Here is a 26,787-nt window from a genome sequence, read left to right on the forward strand (position 1 = left end):
GGGGTTTCTGGAGCGGGCGCCAGTCAGAGCGGAGGGCTTCTTGCAGACCCCGAGTAAAAGCTTGCGAGGGGATGCGCTTGGGCGGTGGGGTGGGGTGGGGTGGGCGCGCAGCTCGGCTCCCGGCTTGGTCGGGCCACCCCAATAGTGCGGGTGCTCCGGTAACTGCCTTATCCCCAGGCAGGGGCGGGGTGCAGGGATTCTGGGCCGAGTAGGGTGCCCGGCAGGTGGAGCGCGTCCCAGCCCAAAGGCTGAGCTCCGGCGCAGCTGAGCAAGTTTCGGAGTTGGCCTGGGCCCGGATATCTCGGCCAAACCCTCCTGGGCGGCTGGCCGGCCTGGGTTGTACTGGTTGTGCCCGGCTTGCACCCGAGCTCAGAGACCCCCGGGTGGAGTCTAGAAGCCTCCGATGGCACTTTGCACATCTTTTGGAAAAGGTTAAGGAGCTGCCCCTTAATCGTGACGCTGTGGGGGACCTCCCCCACCTCAACTCCTTTCCTTTGGGGAAACTTCTTGCATTTTCCTGGTCTGTCTCTATCAAACCTGCAAAAGGAAATACTATTTCTATATTTATTTTCTCCTGGGAAAGAGTAATAGAAAAACGCTCAGATTCCCAAGGAATCTCTCTCCCAGTGGTTTCTCATTTCTGAACTGACATAAATTTTAGGGCTCAGCTTTGGTTCTCTAAGTTGGATCTTTTGATTTTTCTCACTTTTTTTCTCATCTGGATCAGCTGGTTACAGGTGAGGAAGGGTCTTTGCCAAGAGCACAGAAGACAGCTGGGGAGACAGGGTTAACTTAGCTGGCAATCTTCCTTTTTTTTTTTTTTCCTGTGAACCCTCCCTGGAGCCTCTCTCACATTTCTAACCGGGTGGTTTTTTTTTTTTTTTTTTTTTGTCTCAAATTCTGCTGAGATCACGTCAGTTTTGTGCCTGGATGGCTGAATGCGTCCTTCTGTAGTCTCTGAACACTTGAGGCCACAGACCCTCGCCTTCTAAAATGGCAGTTTGCTGCTCCAGCCCCACTGGGCCCCCTCTGCCCTCTGGGAGGGACCCTCACAGGGAATTCGATTCTTGAGCTGTCTCTCTGAGGAATCCTTCCAGCTCAAGAGTCTGCCCTTCCTGAACTGTGTCAGCTCCTGATAGAAGGTCCAGGTTGCAAGCTACTTTCTCAAATCGGTATGTTAATCCTTCTAAGTTTAGGGCAAGTGATAACATTTTGGGTCTTCTTTCCAAACACCCAGTGATTATCAGAAGGTTTTTGTCTTAATAGCTTTCGACTTGGCCCTTAACCTGAGTAAATCGTCTTAGTTATCTTTTTCTCTTGGGAGTTTAAAATCTTCCCACCCTCAAAGATCCTTGAATGGTTTATGCCAGCTGAAGGAAATTTTGGTTGCCAGTTCAGAGTGTGTATGTTTTGGGTAACCCATACATCTGCCTCCTCATTTTGCAGTAAATCAAGCACAGCCAGTGATAAGGGAATACACTTGAGAATTATCTGGATTGCAGGGGGCTCATTTAGTGTTTGATTCTGGAGAAAATTCTCCAAGGTTCCCTAGTGAACACTACTAATCTGTTTACTGCACCTTTCAGCTAAGGAATCGGAATTTCCCTGCCCCGCCACGCCAGAGATTGTAGAAATCCCCATTCACTGAAAAAGCTGAGTTGTGTGCTGAACAGTCACTGCATTGAAAGGTTGACCCGTGCAAAATTAAGTTTTGTTGTTGTTGTTCAGTTGTTAAGTCCTGTCCAACTCTTTGTGACCCCATGGACTGCAGCATGCCAGGCTTCCCTGTCCTTTACTGTCTCCCAGAGTTTGCTCAAATTCATGTCCATTGCATCAGTGATGCCATCCAACCATCTCATCCTCTGTCGTCCCCTTCTGTTGCCTTCAATCTTTCCCAACATCAGGGTCTTTTCCAATGAGTTGGCTCCTCGCATCAGGTAGCCAAAGTGTTGGAGCTTCCGCTTCAGCATCAGTTCTTCCAATGAATATTCAGAGTTGCTTTCCTATAGGATTGATTGGATTGATCTCCTTGCAGTTCAAGGGACTCTCAGGAGTATTCTCCAGCACCACAATTTGAAAGCATCAGTTCTTTGGCACTCAGTCTTCTTCATGGTCTGACTGTGTCATCGGTACATGACTACTGGAAAAGCCATAGCTTTGACAATGTGGACCTTTGTCAGCAAAATGATATCTTTGCTTTTTAATACATTGTCTAGATTTGACATAGCTTTTCTTCCAAGGAGTAAGTGTCTTAATTTCATGGCGGCAGTCACCGTCTGCAGTGATTTTGGAGCCCTAGGAAATAAAATCTATCACTGCTTCCACTTTTCCCCTTCTATTTGCCATGAAGTGATGGGACAGGATACCATGATCTTAGTTTTTTGAATGTTGAGTTTTCAGCTGGCTTTTTCACTTTCTGCTCTCACCCTCATCAAGAGGCTCTTTAGTTCCTCTTTCTGCCATTACAGTGGTATCATCTGCATATCTGAGGTTGTTATTTCTCCCAGCAGTATTGATTCCAGCTTGTGATTTATTCAGCTCTGTATTTCGCGTGATGTAATCTGCATGTAAGTTAAACAAACAGGGTCACAATATAAAGGCTTGTCGTACTTCTTTCCCAATTTTGAACCAGTCAGTTGTTCCATGTAAGGTTCTAATGGTTGCTTTTTGACCCACATACAGGTTTCTCAGGAGACAGGTAAGGTGGTCTGGTATTCCCACCTCTTTAAGAGTTTTCTACAGTTTGTTGTGATCCACACAGTCACAGGCTTTCATGTAGTCAGTGAAGCAAAAGTAGGTATTTTTCTGGAATTTCTTTGCATTCTCTGTGAGCCAACAAATGTTGGCAATTTGATCTCTGGTTCCTTTGCCTTTTCTAAACCCACTTTGTATGTCTGGAAGTTCTCGTTTCATATACTGCTGAAGCCTGTCTTAAAGGATTTTGAGCATGACCTTACTAGCATGTGAAGAGTGCACTTGTACAGTAGTTTGAACATTTTTTTGGCACTGCCCTTCTTTGGGATTGGAATGAAAAATGACCTTTTCTAGTCCTGTGGCCACTGCTGAGTTTTTCCAAATTTGCTGACCTGTTGAGTGGGGCACTTTAACAACATCATTTTTTAGGATTTGAAATAGCTCAGCTGTAATTCCATTACCTCCACTAGCTTTGTTTGCAGTAATGCAACAAAAAGTCTCAAAAATGACAGAATGATCTTGGTTCATTTCCAAGGCAAACCATTTAGCATCACAGTAATCCAAGTCTGTGCTCCTATTACTGATACTGAAGAAGCTGAAGTTGACTGGTTCTATGAAGACCTACAAGACCTTCTAGAACTAACACTGGAAAAAGATGTCCTTTTCTCATCATAAGGGGTTGGAATGCCAATGTAAAAAGTCAAGAGATTCCTGGAGTAACAGGCAAGTTTGGCCTTGGAGTACAAAATGAAACAGGGCAAAGGCTAACAGAATTTTGTCAAGAGAACACACTGGTCATAGCAAACATCCTTTTCCAACAACATAAGAGATGACTCTCCACATGGACATCACAAAATGGTCAGTACCAAAATCAGATTGATTATATTCTTTGCAGTAGAAGATGAAGAAGCTCTATACAGTCAGCAAAAACAAGACCTGGAGCTGACTGTGGCTCAGCTCATCAGCTCCTTATTGCAGAATTTAGGCTTCAATTGAAGAAAGTAGAGAAAACCACTAGTCCATTCAGGTATGACTTAAATCCCTTATTATTATACAGTGGAGGTAATGAATTGAGTTAAGGGATTAGATCTGATAGAGTGCCTGAAGAACTATGGACAGAGGTTTATAACATTGTACAGGAGGCAGTGACCAAAACCATCCCAAAGAAAAAGAAATGCAAGAAGGCAAAGTGATCGTCCAAGGAGACATTACAAATAGCTGAGGAAAGAAGAGAAGCAAGAGGCAGGGGAGATAGGGAAAGATACAACCAACTGAATGCAGAGTTCCAGAGAATAGCAAGGAGAGATAAGAAGGTCTTCTTAAATGAACAATGCAAGGAAGTAGAGGAAAACAATAGAATAGGAAAGACTAGAGATCTCTTCAAGAAAATTAGAGATACCAAGGGAACATTTCATGCAAAGATGGGCTCAATAAAGGACAGAAATGGTATGGACTTAACAGAATCAGAAGAGATCAAGAAGAGGTGGCAAGAATACACGCAAGAACTACACATAAAAATCTTACTGACCGGGCTAACCACGATGGTTTGCTAGAGCCAGACATCCTGGAGTGTGAAGTCAAATGGGCCTTAGGAAGCATTACTGCAAACAAAATAAAATTAAGTATGTTGGTCCCAGTCTTCCATTAACCAGTGCAGCCTCTAGTATCTGAGTCTCCTCTTGCCTGTCAGAGATTGAGGGCCTTTTTCTTTTAAAAGTAAGATTGAATGATTATGAAATGACTAGGCACATCGTGATTTTAACAGCAAAATTAAATCGAAGTGCAAGATGTACTTGGAGTCTCAGAACATTTGTAATAATTGTAAAGAATTGTTTGTGATACTTTTAAGAATAGGTAAACTGCCTCATCACCATCTCCAGAATCTCAAAGTGTTTTCTCTCATTTGTAAATCTCACAAATTAGTCAGTACAGGAGAAACTGTTTTCCATATTCCCCAGTCTGCATGTTACATATTGTGCATCTCCAAAGCTAGCCTATCATTTTTAGGCTCTGGGCTGATTTTCCATTGTCTCTTAAGATGTAAAGAGATGTCTGGAGGTAGAGAGTCTTTGGAATATCACCCAGTGTGTAATGTAGAAATACTTCCAGGCTTTCTCCTCATCCTTTCTAAGCCATTCCGCTAGACAGCCATGGTTCTAAGTAAAACCAAGGTGGTAGAGGAAAGAGTATGTGGGGGTGTCTTCCCCAGAGAGGTAGAGCGTTTATAAGAGTTGTCCTAGAAAGTGATGGCAGAATTGCTGTATTTTGCATGTTAATTTCTTTGCTATTGTCTAAGCTGTGCTAAATCCTATGGGGTGCTTTGAGATGGTTCCCGTCCTTGGGTGTTTACGTATTTATGAATCTCATAAGAGCATCCTTGTGTCCCTGTGGATGAGCCCATTGGCTGAACTCACACCATGTGGTCAAGGATTCTGGTTCCTACTGCTCTTCCAGCTGGTGAGTGTGACCAGGGCCAAATGTGACTGACCTACTATCTGTGGATTGCACTTGGAAGTCCATGCCAAAGCTTCCTGAAATTGCGTCACACTTGGAGCCATAAATGCACAGTTGAGATAGTCACTTTAATTTGGATCACAATAATTGGTCAAAAGTGTATCATCCCTTTCCTGTGTGCTTTGGTTTCTGAGTCAGATCACCTGATTGCCAGGAGAGGGCACTTAATTCTTGGGCACTGGAAGATAGAGATGAGCTGTGAAGAGTCAAGCCAGTAAAAATACTTGAAAGCTTATGTGGGAATCATGCGATCGGTGGCCAGGGAAGGTCTGAAAAAGGAAAACTAATTAAAAGGGATGAACAGATTGATAGTATTTGTTTCACCTTCAGAAGCGTCATCTGAATTTGTTGTTCCTCCTTGTCGAGGAGCTCAGGTTTTTCCAATTAAATTTCTACTTAAGGCAGAGGGTCTTAACTTTAGACACATGTGGGAGATATTCAGGGAGCTTTAAAAAATATGACCCCCATCCAAGACATTCTGGGAGAAGGAAGTGGCAACCCACTCCAGTATTCTTGCCTGAAAAATTCCATGGACAGAAGAACCTGGTGGGCTACAGTCCGTGGGATTGCAGAGTCAGACTCAAATGAATGTGAGCGTGCGTGCGTGTGCACACACATGACATTCTGATTTAATTGGTTTAAGGGTTCAGCTTAGGTGGTGTGTTTTTTAAAGCTCTGGGTGATTCTAAGGTGTAGCCAATGATGCGAGCCTTTGGAAAAAAGTATGTAACACTTTCCTCACCTGGAAAATTAAGAGCAAGTGTGGAGTGAAACAGATACCTCTTCCATACTTACATGATGTGGTTTAACCAAATTTTGTGATGGTGCAGAAATCTAACTTAATTACTCGAGGCTTTTAAAGGCTTTAAAAGGCTGTGGGAAAGCTACTGAAGAACAGTCTCCGATGTGATGCTTCCGATTCCTAAGCTCGGGGTTTGCTCATGATCGTACTTGACCTGAACCCTCCTGACTTTGAAGCTCTTTGTGTGGGAGCCCTCGATGCTTTGGCAATGAAGTGGTCTGAAACAAATCCTGAGAGGTCACCTTTGGTGCTGAAAGGCCAGGAGGAGTAGGGGGAATTCTGCTCTGGGCCCCTGCCCTTTTCAGAAGGGGCGAGCGCTCTCGGAACTGGGCTGGTTCCAAGCCCCATTAAAGGGCAGGAGGGGCCAAGGAGCTTCAAAGCTGAGGAAGCTGTGCCAGTTTTCTTCCAAATCCCTTTAATGATGGGAAGCGTTTCTCTAAAGACTTCTGTCATCCAGAGATGGGAGGCTTTTCCCAAGCTTAGGGAAGATGGAACTTCTTCCCAGAGCCTAGGCAGAAACGGGAGGGAGAGCAGTCAGGGTGCAAGGAAGAGGCAGCTCTTTGGGAACCGGGAGCCCCACGGGTTCTGCTTGGTCGGGTGAGTCACTCCCCAGGCCTCAGTATCCCCTTCTAGGAAACAGTCTCCAGCATCTGTCCATCCGGTTTTCCGAGCACTCTTCAGCGCTACTTGCTCTGTGGTCACTGAGGAATCTCTGGAGGGTGAATGTGTCCTGGGGAGGGGAGGGAAGTGAGAGAGGGAATGTGAGCAGCCCAGTAAACGTCAGTTTAGGATTGTGATTCTTATAAATAAAACCAATTTCCTGTTGAGAGTGGAGCACGGCAGCCTTGGTGGGAAAGAGGATGCCATCAGCTGTGCAAGGAATTTGTGGCTCAAGGACTTTTGTGTGAACATGCCTCCGAAGCCCGGAGCCTCTCTAAGACGCGGGATTATTCGCTCCCATTTGAGAGACAGGTCCACTGAGATGAAAGAGATTAACTCAGAAAGTCAGAACCCAGATAAGAGATCCCCGAGAAATGAGTTTCTGATGGGTAGAGTCCTGTTCTAATAACAGCAAGGGCTTATTGAGAAAGAAGTGCTCAGAACAGTTTCAGGCACTTGCCTTATCAGTGTCCTTTTAGCCAGGAAACGATTAAGCCGCTCAGTGAAACTCTTCTCAGTCTTCCGGCCCACATGCTGCCCCTTCCAGGAAGCCTTCCCTGAGTTGCTGTGTGTTCCCTCACTATTTTAGGTACAGCACATCCCAAGTGCTCAGAAACTGTTTGTTGAATTAAAGTCACATTGTCTTATCATTATATGTCTCTATGTCTGTCTGCCCTGAAACCCGTTCAAAACACGGATGTTTCTCTCCTCCAAGGATGGCTCCCTCTCAGCCCTAGAGCACCTCCAGGTGACATAGTAAGTGTCTGGGACATGATGGGGGAATGAGCGAAGGAATGAATTCCAGGCAATAGGAGCCCTGGGCACCAAGGAAAATGAGGCATGATCTCAAACCCAGATTCCAGACGTGGAGACTGCAGGCCCACGGTGGCCTCCCTTGGCTTTCTCGACTTGAGCCTCTTTCTGTCTGTTCCAGCACAGGGCTGTTGCTGTCTGCTGCTGCAGAGAAGGATGCTGCAGGTTTCTGCTTGTGAGTATGAGCCTGCCTGTGCCCCCTGCAGCAGCTCACCCGGCCTCCAGGGCTCCCGAGGGCACAGACCTGGCTCTGCCCATGCTCTGGACTGATTTCTGAGGGATGTTTTGGAGCTGGGCACGGGCCTGGGCACTCTGGGGCTCAGGGTTCTAATCTGTCTTTGGCCACTAACTCTGTGCGACCTTGGGCAAGTCATTTAATCCCTCTTGGCCTTGCTTCCTCATCTGTACGAATGAGGAGAAAGACTACTAACTGCTGCTTAGTGGAATAACTTGTAAGAGCTGCTGTGCTGTACTTGTAAGGGGCAATTGTATATTAATTCAGGGGAGCAGATACCCGGAAACCTCTGACATGGTTTTGACCCCTCCAGTTCCTGGCTTCTTCGGGGGCTGGGTGGTCCTCACAGTTAATTTGGTACCAGCTGTGCCCCTCATGCTTCTGGAAGCTCTGAGCTGGGGTTGCTTAGTCTGTTCCCAGGCCGCCTAGCTTCTCAGAGCAGCTATGTAATTCCCTCGAGGTCAGCTGGAAGGGCAAGGAATTCCTCTGCTGTCTCACTAAGTTTATATAGGAGAGGCCCTTGCATTCTAACAAGAACCTCAAGCTCTTTATTAATTTTCTGTCGCTTGACTCTCACCTTCTCCCTGAAAGTGAAAGTCACTCAGTGGTGTCCGACTCTTTGAGACCCCATGGACTGTAGCCCGCCAGGCTCCTCTGTCCATGGAGTTCTCCAGGCAAGGATACTGGAGTAGGTTGCCATGCCCTCCTCCAGGGGATCATCCTGACCCAGGATCGAACCTGCGTCTCCCAAATTGCAGGCAGATTCTTTACTGTCTGAGCCACCAGGGAAGCCCTATGGTCTCAAACTAATGAAAAACTCCACTGAAAGGGAGGAGTAAGGAGAATGCATAGAAAAAGTCAAGAACATGAATTGCATTACCCTGGACACATTGTACTGGTTATAAACCAGATGAGCCCAACATATTCTCATGTCCCGTCTCTCTGTGGACCTTAAATATCTGCCAGGGAGGGCAAGGGGGAAGTTGTGCTGACAGCAACAGAAGCCCTGCCCTGTTTTTTTCCTAAACAGATCCCTGAGTTCTCCTCTCACTTCCCTGAGCCCCTCCCAGGGACTTCAAAGACAGCAGCAGGCCTATTGAGTGTGGTCAGGTCGGTCCCAGCATATTGCAGATTGACTGCCTGCTCCTGATTCAGTGGGGGAAGGATGGCTGGCTGTCAGCTCTAAGAGAGCAGCCTTCTGCTCCCAGGAGGAATCTGAGCGGGGCCATGTGCATTCCTGCCCCTAGAGTGGCTTTTCCAAGGAGAGTGACCAACTCTCCCAGTTTACCCAGGACTTTCCTGGTTTTGCCACTGAAAGTGCCACATCCCAGGAAATCCCTCAGTCTCGGACAGACTGGAGTTGGTGGGTTAGGTCACCTTTTTCCCAAGCCTCAGCTTTATTAAAGGCTAAGTCAAATGTGATTGCTGCTGCTGCTGCTGCTAAGTTGCTTCAGTCGTGTCCGACTCTGTGCGACCCCATAGACGGCAGCCCACCAGGCTCCCCCGTCCCTGGGATTCTCCAGGCAAGAACACTGGAGTGGGCTGCCATTTACTTCTCCAATGCATGAAAGTGAAAAGTGAAAGTGAAGTTGCTCAGTCGTGTCCGGCTCTTAGCGACCCCATGGACTGCATCCTACCAGGCTCCTCTGTCCATGGGATTTTCCAGCCAAGAGTACTGGAGTGGGGTGCCATTGCCTTCTCCAAAATCAAACGTGGTTACTCCACAGCAAAGATGAATGGAGCCAGCTATTTCGTCTCTTTGACAAGAAAGCAAAAGCCCAGAGCTTAAAAACCAGCACTTTGAACTTAGTTTGTAGCTGCATGATACCACCAGTGTCCTAAGAGAGAGAAGCCAGACTTGAAAAGCCTACACGCTGTGATTCCATTTGCGTGACTTTCTGGAAAAGGCCAAACTGTCCGAAAGGAAAACGGGTCAGTAGTTGCTAGGGCGGGGACAAAGGCTTCACCACAGAGGGGCTTGAAGGAAATTTCTAAAATGATAGAAATCTTCATTTCTTGAATCTGTGTCGCAGAGTTGGTTATATAGTTTAGAACTGTGCAATCAACAGGGCAGTTTTGTTTTCGCCCTTTGTGTAAATTATACCTCCAGAAAGCTGACCTTAAAACAAACCCTAGCCATTTATGACACTGTGGTGTAAGATGGAGAATCCATTGAGCGTGTGGTTGGCCATCATGGGTCGTAAATAGAATCTGAGGTCTTGGTGTGGTCATGCCTGCAGCCGTCTGGAGGTGCAGCAGAAGGTGAACAATTCAGGTACAAAACAAATGACTACTTGATGGTAACTTACATGCAAGAGATTTGTCTGTGAGGCACAACCAGGGTAATGGTGGAATCTCTTCTATTGAGAGAAAAGGAAAAGCTGATCTCCTAAAACCCAGGCAGCAGATGTGCCCAGGAAGGTCATGGAATATTGAAGCCTTCGCCCCGGGTTCCCACCCTGGGAACTCTTCTGCTGCACACACATGGCTCTAATGTATTAACTTTGGCAGCTTTTCTGCTGCAAGTTTGTTTTTTTCCACCAATGAAGTTATTGAATTGGAATTGAGTACCCAAGTCTGCACCATAGTTATTTCCCGGCCAACGTTTTGTTTTTTTGGCAGTCCTGCGTGTCTATGCTAGATAGGATTGATTCTGAACAGGGAGAATGCATGAGTTAGCAAAATAACGCACCTAGCCTCATGCCAGGTAAGGGGTTAGAAAGCTAACCCCTGTGGGAAACAAGACGTCTTTTTCCGACAAGACTTAGCAACTGAACAACAGCAACAACTCTTGTTTCCAAGCAGGAAAAAAACCTTGTGATGAACAACCAGCACTGGCGCTTGCTCACCAGCCCGGGGCGGGGATATGGGATCCCACACAAATGAGGAAGTATTCATCTGGTGGTCCTAATGGAATCCGAAGAGCTTAGTGGTTCCCCATTTCTTAAAAACTCAAACCCCAAGTCGAATTGGCTTGTTACGCAGGTGAACGGTGTCTGGCTCTATGACCCCGGTAGCTGACTCTGTGTCTTCTCCTTTTTGTTAAGTACAGCGGGTTGGAAGGCTGTAGAACCTTCATCCGTGAGGACCGCATGGGCCCAGATGACTTTTAACGGTGAATTACGCTGTAGAATTTCACACACGCAACTCTTCTTAATCATAAGTGTGTCCAGGACGCTAATTACCCACAGAGGCTGTTCCACCTGTTCTTGGGGTATTTAGGAAGAATTCCTGAATAATAAACAGAATAATAATCGAATAATTACAGTCTAGTCCTAATGGTCTCAACTATGTTGGAGGACTAACGAGGGTGGGAAAGAGGCAGGAAATACTTGTGCATATCTGCAGAGAATCTTCCCTGATACGTTGTCAGGCCTGGCTTGTGGCGAGCTTTGGGGCTGCCCAAGGGCCCACTTCTAGGTTGAGTGCAAACATGAGTATTAGTCTGAGTTCTGCAGAGAAACTGGGAATGCATAGGTGGGGAAATTCCAGATACTTCCTTACCTCAACTGCAAAGTGTTACCACCGTCTCCCTGGGCTACCTTGGCATGCTGGCATTTTTGGGGGTTCTGTCTTAGCCTTTCTCTTAGACCAACAAATGGGAGTCCTGCCACTTCCTTCCATCCTCCATGCCCCCCTTTCCTCTCTCCCAGTTTTTACACAACAGGATTTATTCATGTTAACTGTATTCAAGTCCCCAGATGGGGGAGAAAAAAGATTGTGTTGAATGAGCTTATTGTTTGTAGACTTCACTGACTTCTTTTATTTAATACCCAAAGTCCTTGAACATATTGAGCTGATTTACTAAAATTCAAATATGGGCCTTTAGGAAGGAACTCGGAGGGTGCTGGGTGTCCCTCATAGCAGAGCTGGGACCTATTGGGTGGAGGGTTTGCCAGGGACATCGTGTCTTCATCTTCGTGCTCTTGGGTCTCCTTGAGGGTAGATATCCCATGTGTAATCCCGGATTTCTTATGAGCCTGGGATGATCACCACCCTACTGCCCTCTGCCTTGTTGGACCTTTTGTGGCATCCCCTTCTAGCACTTTTTTTTTTTGACACAGTGAAGATGGATACCACCACGAGGTACTTCCATCAGCAGAGCCACACAACCGCCCCCGCCTGCCCACCCCCGCTCCCCGCAAGCAGGGCTTCTGCTTGACAGTTTCCTGCACCCGTGTAATGAAATAAAGGGTGGTGATGTGGCAGAGCTTGGGCAGAAGCAGTAAGTATCAGACAGCCTGTGGCTTAAATGCCTGATGCAGTGCAGCCAGTCCATGACAGTCAGGGCAGAGTTGGATGGTGTGTCTTTTGGTGTGTTTTGGAGATGGGGTCTCTGTGAGGAATTTTGCTGGAGCTGTGGCTGAGGGTCATGGTGTGTCTGACAGTCCAGTGCGGTTGCCTAGGTTCAGTGATAGTGGGGTGTCTGGAGCCCTAGAGGGTTTCCTGAGAGTCCCGAGGGTACCAGAGCTGGGCTGAGACTCGTGTCTCACTGGAGACAGTGAAAGTCTTTCCCTGGTCCCATCAGTAACATCCCAGGTGCCCTGAAAGTTAGGCTGTGGCCAAGCAGGTCGGTTTGAGGACAGCACCATCAGAGGCAAGTGTGAGTGCGTTTTGGGTCCTGCAGGACCCCTCCTGGGTGCACACAGCCTCCAAGCTGCTCCTGTGCGTTCAACCTTCTCTTCCCTGCTCCCTCTGTTTTCTCCCAACCACCCCCACTCTCTTCTTTGATTCTTTTATTCTCTTCCTTTTGACTTTTTCATTTTTTTTTCCTCTCTGAGTTCTGTTCAGGTCTCCTTTAGAAAAGGGACCTTCCCCATGAGCCTAAGGTCAGAAAGCCCCAGAAAGAGAGCTTTGCCTTGGCCCCAGGTCTCTGCTCTCATTTCTAGCAGCCAAGGCTTGAATCCCAGGCTTCACTGGGGGTGGAGGGGGGAGCTGATGACCTCAGAGGCAGGATGGGAAGTGGGGCACGCTCCCAGCCCATCAAGGAGCATCTCATTCCTTCTAGGAAGAGGAGGCCTGAGTGAAATCTGTTCCGTGCAGTCCCTAACTGCTTCATCAGGCCCTAGAGAGTGTCGCTGCACACTGCCTGCTGTAGAGAAGGCCCCCTTTCCCAACCCTTGTGGTCCAGCCACTTGCTAACCCATACCACCTGACCTAGTGCAGGTTAATGTGACTGGTCATGGTGACTAGGATTCCTGGGAGAGTTCTCACCCTCTCTCTGTGGGTCCTTAAACAGCCCCATGACCTGCTAACCTTCAAGGGGTGGAAGAAACAGTCTCAGCCCTGAGTGGGGCTCCTCCCACTGCCATCCCAGGCTCCCTGAAAATGAACATCAGAGGACGGCCTGGCATCCGCACAGGGGGAGCATGGGAACATCACCACAGTTTGGATAACGTTCCAAACATGAAGGCTCAGCATTGAACTAAAATAATTTTTTCCCATTGACCTCCTGGCTTCCCTGTGGGCAAGCATCCATCTCCCGCCCATCTGATGCTGGTTTGGTGTATGTAATTGTAAACAGTTCGGGCTGGGAGCGAATCTCCGAGCGGAGTTATGGGATCCAGGTGTCGCTCCCGGCTGGCCACGCACTGGTTCCCTCGAGAGTGGGGAAGGTCGTCTTGTTCTCCGAGACAGAATTGAGTCTGTTGCTTTTGAGATCAAATCCTCTGAAGCAAGACTCCCTCTCATGCCTTCACCCCCCAGGTCTCCACTCAGGCTGGGGGAGGGGCTCTTTCATAAGTGAGTGGGGTTTCTACTCGCCTGACCCTGAGGTGAGGGCCCCAAGTCTGCAGGGAGGCCCTGATGTGTTGCTGTGGATGAGAGGAGCAGAGAGAGAGGCCCGCATTCTGTGTGTGAGAACCGGGGCCCCACTAACCAGGGCAAGTTTCAGGTCAGTCTCAGCCTCGTTTCTTAAGTGCAGCTGGACTCCTGACGCAGGCTTGGCAACTGGCAGGCGGGACTCTTGTTCTAAGCAGGAGGCCTCTAAAGTGTGTGTAGGCGGCTTTGGGCACTTGCTTACTTCCCTGGCCCTAGAAGTACAATTGGAAGTCAGAGCAGGGCTTGTGTTAGAGAACACCTTAGGTCTGTTGGAGAACGTAGAGGGGCACTGATGCTGGGGGTCTGGCTTCTCCCATCTTTGCACCCTTGCAGCTCTTAACATACCTATCAGCTGGGGGAAGAAGCTAATAAGCTCATTCATTTCACTGGCATCAGGCATGATTTGGTCATGTGTGTGTGGTGTGTGTGTGTCTTGGGGAAGAGATGTCAGGTGATGATCAGCCCCATTTTCTCAAAATTTCCTAAAGCTATTTACCTAATGCCTTTAAAGTGGAGAAGGAAATGGCAACCCACTCCAGTACTCTTGCTTGGAAAATCCCATGGACGGAGGAGCCGGTAGGCTACAGTCCCTGGGATCACAAAGAGTCAGACACAGCTGAGAGACTTCACTTTCACTTTTCACTTTCATGCATTAGAGAAGGAAATGGCAACCCACTCCAGTGTTCTTGCCTGGAGAATCCTGGGGATGGAGGAGCCTGGTGGGCTGCCGTCTGTGGGGTCGCACAGAGTCGGACATGACTGAAGTGACTTAGCAGCAGCAGCAGCAATGTCTTTAAAGAATAAGATTGATGTCCTACAACAAGATTTATTTTTCTGCCCCCCGGGGGGCTGAGGCAGGTTGAAAGAAATTGAGAGTGCAAAGAGGATGTGTTCTGCTGGGTAGAGTAACGTCCAGGTGCCACGCTTATCCGACGGCTCACTCAGCCTTGACACCTTGACCCCTCCCCCGCCCCAGGCCTTAACCCCTCCCTGAATCTTGCACAGCTTTCCTCTGTGTCTTCATCCATGCTTGCGGATTTATTCTCTGGCTGGAAATAATACGACCAGTCAAACAGCTTGGAGCAAACTATTGTCTACAAATGGCTTCCCCCCCACCCCCCCTTAAACATCACCATTACTGGGTGTAAAAATGGTTTAGCTTCAGGAGGAAACAGCTGGCTGGCAGAGATCCTGGTGGGGTCCTGGGTGAGATTCTGTTGTGTCACTAATGACTTTCTTGGGTACATTTCCGGCACAAGCGCAGTTGGCAGTTGGGGAATTCTGTGGCTGAGAACTTTTGTCAAGGCAAGAGCTGCAGCTGGAGCAGCTTCTGGCTGAGGCCAGGAAGGGAAGTCTTCATTGCATTAGGGATAATCTAGACCTGTCCAATGGGTGTCTCATTGGAGAGGTAGACCTTGGTAGCTTAACTTGAATGCTAATGAACCTTTTCCTTCTAGAATATTATGTCTCTGGGTTTCTCTTAGACTTCAACACCTTGGTCTGTAGCTAAGGTGAGCCCAGATTTCTTAGGGTCCCTGACCCACGCCCTCTTTCTTGAAGGCAAGCAGTGTCTAAAGCAACTCTGTGAGTAGAGTGGGAAGATGTGTGCTGCTGGAAAAAGTCCGAGCTCCTTCTGCAATAGGCTTGCCTATTTGTGCAGTTCCTATGGCTATTTCTCACCTTGTTCTATGTCTCAGCCATTCTGGATTCCTTGTGCTTTCCCAATTGGACCTTGGCAAATGCTGTTCCTTTAACCCGGAATGTTCTCCCCTCAAGACTGCCAGCCAGGCTTATCTGCAAGGGTCATTCAGCCTTGACCTTGACCCCAACGCCCTGAAGCCTTTAACCCCTTACTGCACCTTACTTGACCTGCCATGGTCATCAGGTCCATATTACAGTTGATGGAAAGTCTGTGTGCCCGGGAGACTGAAAGATCAAAGGTCAAAAGCCATTATTCCTCTTTGTGTCCACAGCACCTAACTGCATGGGTGATGTATTGTCAGTGCTCATGTATGGTATTGTATGATTGAGAAATGGTTGTCGTCCTCAAGTTTTCTAAGTTTGATTGCATCAAAATGAAGGCCTTCTGGTCATTAGTGGGCATCCTGATAAAGGTAGTAGGCAGATGAAATAAAAGAGAAAGATATTTACAATCTAAAAGCTTCAGGGGGTTAACAATTAGAATATACAAGGAACTGATGCACATCAGCCAGAAAAAGGCAGAAATCTCAGCAGAAAAGAAGGTGAATAAAGGGTGTGAATGGGAGTTTACAGGTGATGGAGCCTCCAAAATGTTAATGAACACCTGAAGGAATGCTCACTCGGCCTCCTTTACTTATCAGAGTGAAACCAGCCAGAACAGCCACCCAGGAGGCTGGCGGAAGTGAAGAACTGAGGAGGCCGAGTGTTCTCAGAACCCACTCAGAACTTTCTGCATGGGCCCACTCTAGGCAGGGTTGAAAATGACCTTTGCAGTGTTATGTGCAGTGGTGAAGAGCAGGAAGTGGTCTTGGTGTCTGGGTGAATGATGATAGCAGATGTACGTTCTAGAAAATTAAGTAGCAATAGAAGCAATGAATTAGATGTCCATCTAGAAAAATAGAGGGCTCTTTAAGGCAAAGTGCCAGCAGGGAGGTAAGAAGCAGAATAGCACACTTGACAATTGCAGCCTTTCAGGCCATTAAGAATTAATAGAGCAGTACTCATGGAGCAGGAACACATACAAAAAAGTACATGATATGGGGTTGGCCCAAAAGTTTGTTCACATTTTTCTGTCAGATGGGCTGGAAAAACCCAAATGAACTTTTTTGGCCAACCCAACAGACCATCATCTCTGTTGAGTGGTGGGTAATGGAATACGGGGATGAAAGGACATTGGTAAGAGGTTGCTTGTCATCTGCTGTTGATGCCAGAATTGGCACAGTGATGGCAACAGCCAGGAGTGCAAGCATGTGCTATGGAGAGGTGGAGGGGGTGGGTACTTGTCTCACCACCATGCGGAAGAGTTAGTGGGAGGCCGCTTCTTTCTTACTAATTGTTGGGCTGTCCGAGACTCTTTGCTTGTGAGGTTGTGATAACAGATAACCTTTACAATACACACCAGAGATCCGTAGCAGTGATTAGCAGCCTATATGGTCATGAGGGAAGGGGATGCTTATAACCCTGCCTCAGAGAAGCCTGGGATTGGTAGAGCTGGCTTTTAATAGTTGTTATTTTTCATTTCCACCTCCAGCCACTCTGAGCACCTGGAGTCATCTTTGGATTCAGATTGCTCATAAGTACATACAAGTCACAGCCTAGAGCTGATGTCCACAGGTTTATCAGATTGACTCTTGAAGGCATTAGAGTTGGATATTTCTAGTACATGGTTTGTTGGACACAAAGTTGCTAGACTCTGTACAGCCATTCATTTTTGCTTCTGTCCACCAAGGAGATGGGAATATTCACTCAAAATCAGTGCATTCAAATGAGAGCAATTGCTTCTTCCACAACAGGTCTGGGGTTTCCTTGATCTGGACAAAGTTGGCCCTGAAATTTTTTGTTCCATCTCTGTATCTACTTGAAATAGACCTATTTGTCCTTTAAGTCTTTTTGAGAGCCAAAGATGTGTGTGGTAAAGAGCCATGTGGACCAGGGAGGTGGTAGTTTAGTTGCTAAGTTGTGTCCAACTCTTGTGGCCCCGTGGACTGTAGCCCACCAGGCTCCTCTGTCCATGGAATTCCCCAGGCAAGAATACTGGAGGGGGTTGCCATTTTCTTCTCCATGGGATCTTCCAAACCCAGGGATTGAACCCCGGTCTCCTGTATTGCAGGCAGATTCTTTACTGACTGAGCTTGGACCAGGGAGACCACTGCCCAATTCTGCTCTGCCCAGAGTGTGCTCTGCAAGGCTGCCTGGGCCCAGGAGGCAGAACCTGGAGCTTCCCAGGGTCTTGTGAGTGTGGGCAGAAGAACTGACTCTCTTGGCTGTGGCTCAGTTGGGGAATAGGGGGCAGCGAATTCAACTGTGTGTAAAAGCCAAGAACCAAGACTTCAGGTTTTCAGAGAAGGGACAAATCCCTGATTTGGGCTCTGCTCGTTTGATTGCTTTCCCATCATTCTTTCTCTTGCACTGATGTCTTTTTTCTAACTGTTCTTCATCTGACCTTCCATTTATTGACCAAGTTCAGTTGTCACCGGCTACAACCACCCCAGTCTCTAGACCTGCATTGCTTGTTCCTGGGTTCACTGGAATGTGTGTGCCTCAGTGATGGAACAGTGCAGATCATCATTTCTGTTCTTTCAAGTTCAAGCATCAGCCCCAGGGTTTGAGCTTCCTTGGTGGCTCAGTGGTAAAGAATCCGCCTGCCAGTACAGGAGACTCAGGAGACATGGGTTTGATCCCTACATCAGGAAGATCCTCTGGAGAAGGAAACAGGAACTCACTCCAGTATTCTTGCCTGGAAAATTTCATGGAGAGAAGAGCCTAGTGGGCTACAGTCTGTGGGGTTGCAAAGAGTTGCACATGACTGAACACAGACACACAGTGGGCGAATTTCCAGGTGTTCACACTGTAGGCATTTTTTGAGCTTCATTGTGTGTCAGGTGTCATCAGGATGTTGAGATAAAGCTGGACACAGTGTTAACGAGGCTCCTGTCATAATGGAGCTTACATTCTAGAGGAAGAAAGCAGACCAGGAGCAAGCAAGCACAGTTCTAAAAAAGGGTACTTTTAGGACGTCCCTGGTGGTTCAGTGGTTAAGACTCCGTGCTTCCACTGCAGGGGGAATGGGTTTGATCCCTGGTTGAGGAACTAAGACCCCACATGCTGCATAGAAGAGCCACACCCACCCCCCAAAAAAGGATACTTTCAAATAGCAGTAAGTAACATGAAAAACAGGATGTTGTGAAAGTAATTGTCAGGGGGAGGGAGTGGTCCCAATATCAGTCAGGGTGATCACAGAGAATCTCTCTGAGATGACATTTGGGTTGAGACCTAAATGAGGGGGAAGCTGCTATGTGGAGAAGATGGTTAGGAGTTCCAGTCAGAGAGGAGAGCAGGTACAAAGGTCCTGAGATCATCAAGACCTCATATGATATGGATTTAGGGGATGGGGCCTGGAAGCAGACCATCAGCAAAGGGATAGTGGAGAGGGATGAGGTTGAAGAGCCGGCAGCTTGGGTTGTATTCTGAGAACGCTTCACAAGCAGTCCAAATTTAGCTTCCCAGTCACCCACTGCCTCTTACAAATGGGTAGGTTACCACCAGTCTTCTATTCCACAGCAAAAATCCAAGCACATCCTAAAAGAATATTCTTCGTACTTCTCTGAAGAGATTGAGGTGCTACAGACCTGTTCCAGTTTTCCACACTTCACTGAAGTGGGTTCTGAGGGGGGGACCGGGCACAGAGAAAGCCCGCAGGTGAGGCGGGCACTGGGCACAGAGAAAGCCCGCAGGTACACAGCTCGTTGGTAGCAGGCATAGGCCAGGTACCTGAGGTTCACGACTGGTGATCTCGCATCCTCCCCACCAGGCAAAGCCACGGAAGGCAAGCAGCTGTTTGATCTCCATTTGACCCAACATCTCTGTATTGCTTCTCCCTCTAAGAGGCCTTGACTGCTTTATTTCTGCCCTGTGCCAGTTGCAGCGAATATAATCATGGTCGAAAGTGGCACGTTTATGCTGGCCTGGTTTGTATCCAGCTCGCATGCTTGCAGTGTCGAGCGGTTACTTGCCCTCTGTGAGCCCTCATTTCTTTATCTGAAAATGACTGATTACCCTCTTCCTTAGAGGTTTGTAAGAACTGAGTGAAATCTTGTACTTCTCCGTAGGTACAGCACATGGTCAGAGCCCCACAATGCTAATTATAGGTGGTAGGTGGTGGTGGAACAAGACACTGGGTTGCATTTGCCATGGGTCTTCCATGTTTATTTCTGATGCCTGAAGCCTCTGCTTTCAGTAATGCAACCATTAGTATTGGGGAGGGGCAAGCTGATCCTTGCAGATGAGCCATTTCCTATTTCTGAACCCACTGATATGAGAACACTGTGCCTCGTTACTCCCCTGTCACCCCAGCCTCAATTTTTTTGTTGTTCAGTCACTAAGTCATGTCCGACTCTGCAACCCCATCTATAGTAATCACCACTCTACTCCCTTCCCAGGCTTGTTGGGAAGTCGAATGAAAAGCGTGCATGAGTGTGTCCTGAAATCTAAAGAACACTGAACATATATGAAAGGTGATTTTTTTCAGTGCTAGACTGGGAATTGCATGACAGGCAAAGGGAAATCCTTGGCGCTTCCTTAGGCATTGCTAGTTGTGCCTGACTAGTTCTCAACCCTGGCCAAACGGTGTGTTTTCTTGGTCATGGTGGGAACGTGTTTGAGATTGGCTGCTGGGAGGGATGGTGAGGTGTGGAATCATGGTCAGCAGTTACGTCTCAGTAAGAGCTGGTGACATTCATGTCAGTCCTGTAGGCAGTAGACCCTTCTGTGCTGAGAGCCAACTATGAGATGAGGAGGGTGACAAGCCCTCTGCAGTCATGGGGAACCGGTGCCCACATAGCTTGAATACCAGTTGCAACCCCACGAGAACATTTGCTCAGAGACACTCATCCCAGGTTGCTGCTTGCTGGCCTGGCAACGGGGTTCTGCTGGGCGCAGGGAGCCTCGGGCCTCCTGGCAGCTGCTCCCTGGGTAGGGCTGGGCTGCCAGGGACTCACACACCTGACCTCTCTTGACTTCCAGCACTGCTTCCCTCGGGGAGGAAGCCACCTTCTTGATTTTTAAGTGGAGCATCAAGGGTGTTTATAATGATTATGAAAACTTTCCTGGTGGCTCAGACAGTAAAGGATCTGCCTGTAATGTGAGAAAACTCAGGTTCGATCCCTGGGTTGGGAAGATCCCCTGGAGAAGGAAATGGCAACCCACTCCCATTATTCCTGCCTGGAGAATCCCATGGCCAGAGGAGCCCGGCAGGCTACAGTCCATGGGGTCGCAAAGAGTCGGACACAACTGCGCAACTAACAAGAGTGATTATAGTGATTATGAAAAACAATAATTAATACCAGTATCTTCTTATTTCAATGGGTGTTCCATTTTTACCTTTCACGGATATCCCAGTGAGATGTGTTGGAAATCTTAAGAGAGTGGTTTTCTCCATGGGGTAACTGAGGGCCTGAGCCTTAAATGTCACACAGCTACTGAATAAGAAGCTGTTTCTACCAGAAGGTGAGTTGTCAGCCTCTCAGCCTGCATCTGGTAGTGGCTGTGTTCACAGGTTCAGCGGTAGCCTCTCTCCCCTGGGCATTTTGTTCTCACCATCTCATTTAGTCCCTAAATCCTCCTGGGAGGTGGCCGTGAGAACCTGTCACCTGCCACTGCTGCGCCCTCCAACAGGTACCTGTAGCCTCCCTGGGGAAGCCACATGCCTGGGAGAGTTGTGATAGGAGAAGCATCTTTGAATCCTCCATGACATTCTTGGCATTGCTTTGCTGGGGGAGAAGTCCCCTGGAATGCAGAGACTTGCTTCCCTGAGTTAGGCTGAGCTGAGAATGTTAATAAGAGGCTTCCCAGAGCTTTTCCATCAGACACTTTCATCTTATTCCAGGCGCACAGAATCAGAACTGGGGGTGGGGGTGGGGCGGCAGGAATCCAGCAGTAAACATTATTGTCCTTATTCTGTGGATGGAGGAAATTGAAGCCAGATGCAGCCCAAGCAAAACCTCACTGCCAGTCCAGCAGGATCCAAACCCAGCTCCATCAGACTCCAGAATGCATTCTGCTTCTTGGTGTAGCTTGATCAAGCTAGACATGGTCTCCATCCTCAGGTGGCTTCAAACCAGCTGCATCCGTATTTAAATCTGTTGTTAAATGGGGTGTTGCGTCTCCTGGCTGCATCTTGGTCTATCCCTTTGGGATGGGGAGGAGGATTCCCCAACATTGCTCACAGCTGAAGCTTGGCTATCTCTGCAGAGAACCCTGGCTGATGAAATAGTCTTTTCTAAAAGCAGGCTCCTCTGTGTGCCTGGCTTCTGGGTGTCCTGACTCCCTCTTGTATCCTTAGCTGGCCCAGCCAGACCTGTGCTTCTGCTGTTCTTTATGATGGGGAATATATGCTCCCATCCCTCCTCCCTTTGGTACTCACACCCACCTCGTCTACCACCCCTGCCTCGGAAAGCCAGCTTGCACTGATCACATCTTGTTCCAGCTGCTCAGGCTCCACATGGGACCCAGTCAGCACTTCCCTGGGCTGGCATATGTGGTCTCTGTTCCTCGTATCCCTGCCATGTCTCCACAGCTAATTTTATAGGCCCTAAGATGCACAGCAGAGTGTTTGGCACATAAGCAGGCATTCACTTTGTCCCTGGTAATTCCCAGGAGTTCCTGCCCAGTTTCCCATCTGCCTCTTTGCAACCAGCCTTCAGGAGTCCCTGCTGAGTGTGCGGACACCGCCCTGCTGTGGGCACATGGAGGGTCAGGAGAGGCAGGGCATGGTCCCCGGCCACATCTCCCTATGGGCCTGGAGGCAGCTGTGGGTGCAGCGTGCACACTGTTTGTTTGCTAATGTGCTCCCATGATGCCTTGCACACCCTGTAATTAGTGGGATGGCCATGGATTATGACACATAAGGGAGAAGGTGAGCCTTTTCCCCATATCTTAGAATTTGGAAGGAGAAAAGATAAGTGGGGCTATTCTCATTTGGAAAAATAAATCTCACCACAGGCAACATTCAGCCACACGCCCTTGGAGCCCAACAGCTGTCTCTCATTTGTTGGCAAATGTTCCCAGTGATGAATGTCCTCCATCCACGCTCACAGCCGTCCCTAAATGGAGGCTTTGGACAAGTGTAGGGGGAACAATGGCCCTTCTCAGAGAGCCCTCAGCAGACACTCCCAATGAAGTTGGTTCATCACTTGGAGCTGGGTCAAGACTACAGACAAGATGCCATTGATTCAGCAAAGGAAGCCTCCAAACAGCGGTGGAGCTTGGGGGGCTGGATGCAGCAAGAAAGAGAGAGAAGGATGGGATTCATGGCTGCTGAGAAAGGCCCCACATCATTGTGAAGGAGTCCACCTCTTCAGTACTGCCTTCTAGAAGGTCCTAAAGGAAATCAACGCTGAATATTCATTGGAAGAACTGACACTGAAGCTCCAATACTTTGCCCACCTGATGCGAACAGCCAACTCATTTGAAAAGACCCTGATCCTGGTTCCTTGCCAGAATCTGTCTGCTTCATTGCTCCTGTAGCCAGATCAGAAGGAATGATGGAGAAGGAGAAGGTGGGGAAGAGAGTTAGGTGGAACCAGTGAGGACTTCTGGCCTAGGGGCTGGGAGTCGGTATCTCAGCGCTGCCAGCCTCAGGCTGGGCGTCCACGGGACCCCCTTTCACCAAGTTCTGCCTCCAACCTCCCCTCTGCACTTGCATCTCCGCTGACTTTCCAAAACAAAGATAAAAGATCAGCATTCCAAGCCAGGGATAAAAGGCCCAACTAGGCAAATTCAGTCTTTCTTTCCCTTTTTGTTATTTTCATTTTTTTTCTAATGAAGTTACTTTAAAATAGTGTAAACAGCAGCTACATTTTTCAAACTGTTATTTCGCTCAGTAAGGAGTTCATGTAGTAATTTTATGTCTGTTTTTTTTGTGGCAAAAGTCATACATGTTTATTATCAAATATGCGTATGTAGCAGAAATTTATAATCTGAAAATCCCTAGAATTCCATCCTCAATGATATTATCTGCAAAGGATATATTTAGCCAAATATTTTTCTTCCTCTGTGCAGTAATCCTCACTGTCCCTTTCTTCCCTCTTTCTTTCCTTCCCTCCACTCTTACCCTCTCTCACTTCCCCCTGGCCCTGTTCTTTTTTCTTTCCTTCTTTTTGACCCCTGTGGTTTGGTTTTGTTTTTTGGCTGCACTGGATTTCAGTTGCAGCGTGAAGAATCTTTGTTGTGCCATGTGAGATCTTGAGTTGTAGCCTGTGGGATCTAGTTCCCTGATCAGGGATCAAACCCAGGTCCCCTGCATTGGGAGTGTGGAGTCTTAACCACTGGATCACCAGGGAAGTCCCCCAGCCCCAACCCCACGGTATCATTTTAAAAAGCAAAAGGGTAGAGTAAAAAGTAAACCTCCCTCTTACTCCTGTTTACTCCTGTTCCCTTGCTGGAAGCAAACACTGCTTCAGTTTTATATATCCTTCAAAAAAAAAAAAAAAAAAGAAGCAGCTATGTAGGTACACAGGCTTCCCTGGTAGCTCAGCTGGTAAAGAATCCGCCTGCAATGCGGGAGACCCCAGTTTGATTCCTGGTTCAGGAAGTTCCCCTGGAGAAGGGATAGGCTACCCACTCCAGTATTCTTGGGCTTCCCTGGTGGCTCAGTCAGTCAAGAATCTACCTGCAATGCAGGAGACCTTGTTTCAATCCCTGGGTGGGGAAGATCTCCTGGAGAAGGAAATGGCAACCCACTCCAGTATTCTTGCCTGGAGAATTCCATGGACAGAGGAGCCTGGTGGGCTACAGTCCATGGGGTTGTGAAGAGTCAGATACTACTGAGCGACTAACACACACATGTAAGTATAATGTCCCCATTTCCCGCAAATGCGGCATACTCATTGTTCACATTCTCATTTAAGTTAAGGGTGTTTCTTGGAGTTCTTGCCTGATAGATCTGCTGATTTCTTTCTAACGCTGTTGTGCGTTTCCTTTATATGGAGACAGCATAATTTATCATTCTTGAGCGTTTAAGTTTTTTCCCAATCTTTCGCTCTAACAAACAGTGTCACCATGAATTTCTTTGCATGCAGGTCATTTCACATACATCAAGGATTTCATCTCAGGTTGAAATCTCAGAAGCAGAATTGCTGGGTCAAGGGATATATGCATTTACAGTTTGACTAGATAAATACCTCTTGTGAAGTTATGTCCTTTTTATGCTCATAGACAAAGGGTCAGAGTGTCTGTTTTCTTACACCCTCATCAGCATGATATATTACACTTTTTCACCTTTGCCTATCAGAGTGGCTAAAGCTCTCTCCCCACAGTATATCTCTCTTTTTATAAGAAAAGTTGAGCATCCTTTTGTATGTTTACAAGCCATTCACGTGTGTGTGAGTGTGTTCATTTCTCTCTTGGGTTGTTGGTCTTTTAAAATTCATTTTGTAGGCACTTTTTAATATGGTAAGGAAATTAACCCTTTGGATACGAGCTGCAAATTTGTACCCTCTTCCTCGCTGCCCAGTTTCTTGTCTTTTGACTTGCTCTTATGTTTTTTTTTCTGAAGTAGAATTTTTTGTATGTGTGTGGTCAAATTTATCTCCTTTTATGGCTTTTGCTCATACTTAGAAAGTCTTCCTCTAGAATTCTACTTTAAAAAATGTTTTTTCCTTCTTTTTCAAAACAGCCTTATCAAGATGTCATTTGCATACCATACAACTTACCATTTAAAGTATACAATTCAGTGGGTTTTTTGCATATTCATAGATATATGCAACCATCACCACAATTTTAGAACATTTCATCATCTGATTAAAAAAAAAATTCCCTTATGCTTAAGCTGACACCCACTTTCCTCCATTCTCTCCCTGCCCCTACCCCCAGCCGTAAGTAACTACTAATCTACTTTCCTATCCTGGATTCTCACATGAATAGAATTACATAATATGTAGACTCTTGTGATTGGCTTCTTTAACTTCAGTTCAGTTCAGTTCACTTCAGTTGCTCAGTCGTGTCTGACTCTTTGCGACCCCATGGATCGCAGCACGCCAGGCCTCCCTGTCTATCACCAACTCCCAGAGTTCACTCAAACTCACATCCATCGAGTCAGTGATGCCATCCAGCCATCTCATCCTCTGTTGTCCCCTTCTCCTCCTGCCCCCAATCCCTCCCAGCATCAGAGTCTTTTCCAATGAGTCAACTCTTTGAATGAGGTGGCCAAAGTACTGGAGCTTCAGCTTTAGAATCATTCCCTCCAAAGAACACCCAGGGCTGATCTCCTTCAGGATGGACTGGTTGGATCTCCTTGCAGTCCAAGGGACTCTCAGGAGTCTTGGCATGTTTTTAAAGTTTGCGTTGTAATATTATCAATACTTCACTCCTTTTTATAACCAAATATTCCATTGTATGTCTATGGATAGCTGTAACACACCTTGTTTATCTATTCATCTTTTGATGAACATCCCACTTTTTGGCTATTATAAATAATGTTGCTGTAAGTATTTATATATCAATTTTTAAGATATGTTTTTGTTTCTCTTGGGTATATACCTATTAGTAGAACTTCTGGGTTATAAGGTAACTTTATGTTTACTCATTTGAAGAACTGCCAGACTGTTTTTCAAAGTGACTAAACATTTTACATTTCCACCAGTCGTGTTTTTTCCTAATACTTTTGTGATCATATTTTTCATGTACTAAGTTTTTGTACAATTTGAAATTCTTCATAAGGTATGACATAGAGCTCTAAATGTCTGTTTTTCCAGATGGCCACCCTCGTGTGTGAACAGTGTTTTTCACTTATCTGTTTTTCCTCCCGCAATGTCCATAGCCCACCAGGCTCCTCTGCCCAAGGGATTCTCCAGGCAAGAATACTGCAGTGGGTTGCCATGCCCTTCTCCAGGGATCTTCTCGACCCAGGGATCGAAGCCCCAGAGTACACAGAATAGACCCTAGTATATGCAGTGATTTAGTTGGTGATAAAGACATTGAGGGGTTTCCCAGGTGGCGCTAGTGGTAAAGAACCTGCCGGCCAATGCTGGAGACATAGGAGATGTGGGTTCGATCCTTGGAGAAGGGCATGGCAACCCACTGCAGTATTCTTGCCTGGAGAATCCCACGGACAGAGGAGCCTGGCGGGCTATGGTCCATAGGGTCACACACAGTCAGACATGACTAAAGTGACTTTGCACACACACATTCTGTGCATTCTAGTCTTTTCGGTTGATCTATTTGACCATTCACACGTCATTGCCACACTGCTTTAGCTTTGTGACATATTTGTTCACTCTTAATTTTTTGAAAGACCCACTCATCACAGGCATTTATTAAACCATGATCTATATGCAGTACAGAGTTAGTGCAAATCAAATCCAACATTGCTCCCGCCACCAAGAAGCTTGTAGGAAATAAGAGTTCTCATTGCCATGCCTCTAACCAGTGTTGTTAGGTGAATGATCTTATTTGACTTTACAGTTCTGTGAGGATAGATAGAGCTCTGCATTCCCATTAGAGACCCGAGGAAACCAAGGCTTCGGGACAGATAGTGCCTGTGTGTGTGCTC

The 26,787-nt window shown here is 47.2% G+C and overlaps 1 protein-coding gene across 3 annotated transcripts in view; it reads left to right on the top strand.

Annotated features, from left to right (window-relative positions):
- The window catches only part of AFAP1L2 (actin filament associated protein 1 like 2), a 141,971-nt gene that overhangs the window by 26,530 nt on the left and 88,654 nt on the right, over window positions 1-26,787 (top strand). Inside the window, exon 2 of one of the 3 annotated variants that reach the window (XM_070364041.1) lies at window positions 7,605-7,658. The exons of the other annotated variants lie outside the window; for them this stretch is intronic. Within the exon in view, the coding sequence (XP_070220142.1) occupies window positions 7,605-7,658 (54 nt within the window). The remainder of the gene's footprint in view (window positions 1-7,604; window positions 7,659-26,787) is intronic. 3 annotated transcript variants of the gene reach the window in all.

Source organism: Bos mutus, chromosome 26 (genome assembly GCF_027580195.1).
Source record: "Bos mutus isolate GX-2022 chromosome 26, NWIPB_WYAK_1.1, whole genome shotgun sequence".
In the NCBI taxonomy this organism is placed as follows: Eukaryota; Metazoa; Chordata; class Mammalia; order Artiodactyla; family Bovidae; genus Bos; species Bos mutus.